This window comes from Aptenodytes forsteri, unplaced genomic scaffold, assembly GCF_000699145.1.
Source record: "Aptenodytes forsteri isolate BGI_AS27 unplaced genomic scaffold, ASM69914v1 Scaffold494, whole genome shotgun sequence".
Classification (NCBI taxonomy): Eukaryota; Metazoa; Chordata; class Aves; order Sphenisciformes; family Spheniscidae; genus Aptenodytes; species Aptenodytes forsteri.
The window spans coordinates 241,257-244,921 of record NW_008794455.1 but is presented as its reverse complement, the minus strand read 5'-3'; the positions used below and the strand labels follow the sequence as shown (position 1 = coordinate 244,921).

General features: G+C 65.4%; 1 protein-coding gene across 1 annotated transcript in view; it reads left to right on the top strand.

The window, feature by feature from the left end:
• ABCA2 (ATP binding cassette subfamily A member 2) overlaps nucleotides 1-3,348 on the top strand; it is a 39,725-nt gene extending 36,377 nt beyond the window's left edge. The window contains exons 50-51 of the mRNA XM_019474963.1: nucleotides 97-303; nucleotides 566-3,348. Coding sequence (XP_019330508.1) covers nucleotides 97-303; nucleotides 566-601 — 243 coding nt within the window. The 3' untranslated portion in view covers nucleotides 602-3,348. The remainder of the gene's footprint in view (nucleotides 1-96; nucleotides 304-565) is intronic.
• The last annotated feature ends 317 nt before the right edge of the window (nucleotides 3,349-3,665 follow it).

The window sequence follows — 3,665 nt, the reverse complement described above, 5'->3', positions numbered from 1 at the left end:
GTCTTCAGCGGCACAGATGGCGGGCGAGGGGCAGGCGGGGGGGGGTGGAGGTGCTTGCGGGGGTCCCTTGCAGCCTCCTGCCCCTTCCCCCGCCAGGTGTTTGTGAATTTTGCCAAGAAGCAAAGTGACAACCTGGAGCAGCAGGAGACAAGCCCCAGCTGCACCCTGCAGTCGCCCCTGGAGCGTGTGCTGAGCCTGCTGCGCCCCCGGGCCGCCCCCACGGAACTGCGGGCCCTCGTGGTGGAGGAGCAGGAGGATCTGGAGACTGATGATGAAGGCCTCATCAGTTTTGAGGAGGAGAGGGTGAGAGGTTGTCCCCAGATCTGGGTGTCCCTGGTCCCAGCTGTGTCCCTGCCGTGGGGCACCGGGGCTGGGTGCCGCGGCACTGGGTCTTATCCAGGGAAGGGGACACAGTGGGGCCAGGGGTGGACCAGAGAGGGCTCTCTGGGAGGGGCGGCTGCTCCCCACCCCAGGCCAGATCCTGGCTCCAGCAGCACTGGGTGTGCTGGGCAGAGCAGGCAGCCCCTGCCCAGCCCCTGAGCCCTGCCTGTCTCTGTGCCCACAGGCTCAGCTCTCGTTCAACACGGACACGCTGTGCTGAGACCCCAGGGGGCAGCCACGTCTCCCGGCTGTGAAGCCACCGAACCCTTTTGGCCTCCCCCCTCCCTTTGCCCCATTGAGCAGAGCTGCCGTGGCCGGAGGCGCATGCCAGGGAGGACGTGGCGGGTGTGGCACCGGCCTGGATGGACCCCATGAGCCACTGCCCGCCGGGTGGCCTTTGTCCCCTTCAGCTCCATGGCAGTGTCACTGCGTGGTGCTGGGGGGCCACTGTCCTCGGCTGGCTTGCCCAGCCAGTGCGTGCCAATGGACAGAGACTGCGAAGAGAAGGACGCGGCTTGGCGCCAGTGCTGCTGGCCCCGCATGCTTTGTAGCGGGGATGAGGCCTGTGAGCGGTGCCTTTGGTTGGACACCATGTTGCACCCACCCCAGGGACCCCCAGCCGCGGGGACGCCCCCCCGGCACTGGCACCACCCCAGGCCTGGCCTTGGCAAGGCCGGAGGAAGGACGGCTGCTTTCACCTTGTTTCCATCACCCCTGGCTTGGCGCTTGCCCTCGGCACTGTCGGGGGGCTCGGGGTCCGGTGCTGCGGCAGCAGGAGATCTGGTGCTTCACCCACGATTGATTTCTGTCAACAACAGGATGTCACCGGTGACCTCCAGCCTGCCCCAGACGGGGACCTCAGCCCCGCTGGTGCGTCCTGCCCACCCGTGCTGCTGCCAGCCAAGGGGTCCGGCTGCCCTGGCCCTGCCCAGCCTTGTCACATGTGCACTGGGCACTCGGCACCATCCCTGGGGCCAGGCAGCGGTGCCCCTGCAGAGGGGCACGCGGTGGGGCAGGGGGGTATTTCACAGGGTATTTCACATGCTGGCACCAGCTGTTTCTCCCCTCTGCCCCCAACCACGTCCCTCCTCCTAGAGCCCCTCACCCTGCCTCCTGCCTGCCCTCACCACCCGCTTCCCCCACCACAGGGCATCACTGCGGCTGTGCCACCTTTCCCCTGTCTCCCCCTCCTTTTCCCCCTTGCCGTGGCACTCATTGCTCAGCGTCCGGCCCTGTACAGGAGCCACCTGCACTGGTTTCTTATTGTTGGGTCACTGGTCGTAGTGGGACAGGAGTTGCTGTACCCCAGGATGGCTTTTGAAGCTGGAGTGGGGTGGCCTTGAGGTACGAGGAGAAGACAACCCAGCTGGGCGCCAGCGCAGCCTGGCAGTGGTGCCCAGGGTGTTGAGGAAGGAAGGATTGACTGCAGCGGTGGGGTCAGCAGTGTCATTGGGGCTGGCAGCATCATCAGGGCTGGCAGCATCATCAGGGCTGGCAGTGGGCACCCCCTCGGCCAGCAGCGCCCCTCCTTTCTGCAGAGGGTCCTGCCACCTTGTCATCCACGGGGGCCATGCCCAGCACCCACAGCCTGGCAGCACTCCCCAGCCTGCAGCTTTACAGCAACCCACAGCCGTGCCCAGGGGCAGGGTGACAGTAGTGCCCATGATGCTGCCCTGACCACCCACCCCCTGGGTGCCCCAGGCTTTTGCAGCACCCCGGGGTGGCCGTGCACAGTCCTCCCTCCTTCCCGGGGAGCACCTAGGGCCAAGCTGCCCGTGTGTGCCCCACTGCCCTTTCTGCCTCCCTGGCATGGGATCGGCTGGAGGCTCTGGGCTGGTTCCTGCCTGCCAGCGAGTGGGCAGCACCAGGCGCCAGCCCCGGGCGCCCCAGCTCGCTGCCATGGGGCAGCACACTGTGTGGGGAGGCAGATTTGGGCCAGCCCTGGCCCCACTCGGGCACAGGAGCAGGGACAGACCCAGGTGGCAGCTGACCCTCTGCTGTCCCCGCACCCCCTGGTCTCGCCAGTCCTGTATGCCATCTGCTATAGATTGTGATACAATATACAGTATTTTCAATAGGGGAAAAACTGGGGGGGAGATAAGCTCTATTTTCAGATTTTTCAGACCATATTTTTTTTAACGGCATACTGGAAACTGTCTGGTCCTGGGATGGGGGTGGATGGCACAGGTGGGCAGCCCCCACCTGGGGTGCCCTCTGCTCCCTTGCTGGGCATGCTCTGCCTTCCCAGGTGGACGCTGGGGGACAAGCCAGCTCGGGGTTAGCCCTTTGCCACCAGGGAGAGAGGGGACGGTGTCACCTTTGGGTCCCCAGCTGTGATCTCGGTGGTGGCACCCTCAGGGCACCCCGGGGTGGGCACAGTGCCGTGCTCTGTGCTCTGGCCAGGGCTTCATCCTCACCCCGTGCCTGCCGCACTGCCCTGTCGCTCAGGGCTCTGGGAGGGCACTGACACCCCAGGCACAGAGGCACACCCCTGCCCCCTGGTCCTCCCATCCGCAGAGCTGCCCCTATCCGCTGCTGTGCCACTGTCCCCATGCCCTGTGGCTTTCAATGGTCAATGGAGATGCTTTTGTGCCCCCAGTACGGTGTGCCCGCACAGCCTGGGTGGCTGCGGTGGCCTCCCTGCCCCGGGCTCAGGGCTGCCCAGGCACAAACCCTGCTGGGGGCACCCTGAGCACGGCAGCGGGATGGGAGCGGGAGGGCATTGCCCCAGGGCAGGGGAGGCCACTGCCTTAACACTATTCGCTTTGTTGAGTTTGGCCCCGCTTCCCACCTCACCTCCTTCTGCACATCCTTGGCCACCAGCTGCGGGCACAGCACCAGTGCCACACGGGGCACGGGGCACCCTGAGGGGTGGGGACGCCTTGGAGGAGCCTGTATATTGCAAGCAAAAGAAACAAAAAAAGATGAAATGTGAAAATAATGATCATTTTAAATAAAAAATAATAACTGGAGTCAGCAAGGCTGCGTGGTTGCTGGTGGGCAGGAGTGCCAGGGCTGGGCGAGGGCCAAGGAGGGGGTTCACGGTGCCCCAGGGTGGGGGTGCAGGAGCCTGCTATGGGCAAAGGGAGCTGGGCACAACACAGGACTGTACCCAGCGCTTGGCAGCTTCCAGAGTGGTGGGGCTGGCAGGGGCGTGCAAAGCCCTGCAGGGCACAGGCAGCGCAGGCAGGGCGCCCAGGCAGAAGCCACTGCAGCTGGCAATGCTGCGAGCCACCCTTGCTGGACTCAGGCTGGTGGCAGCAGCAGTGGCGGGGGGCCCGCCG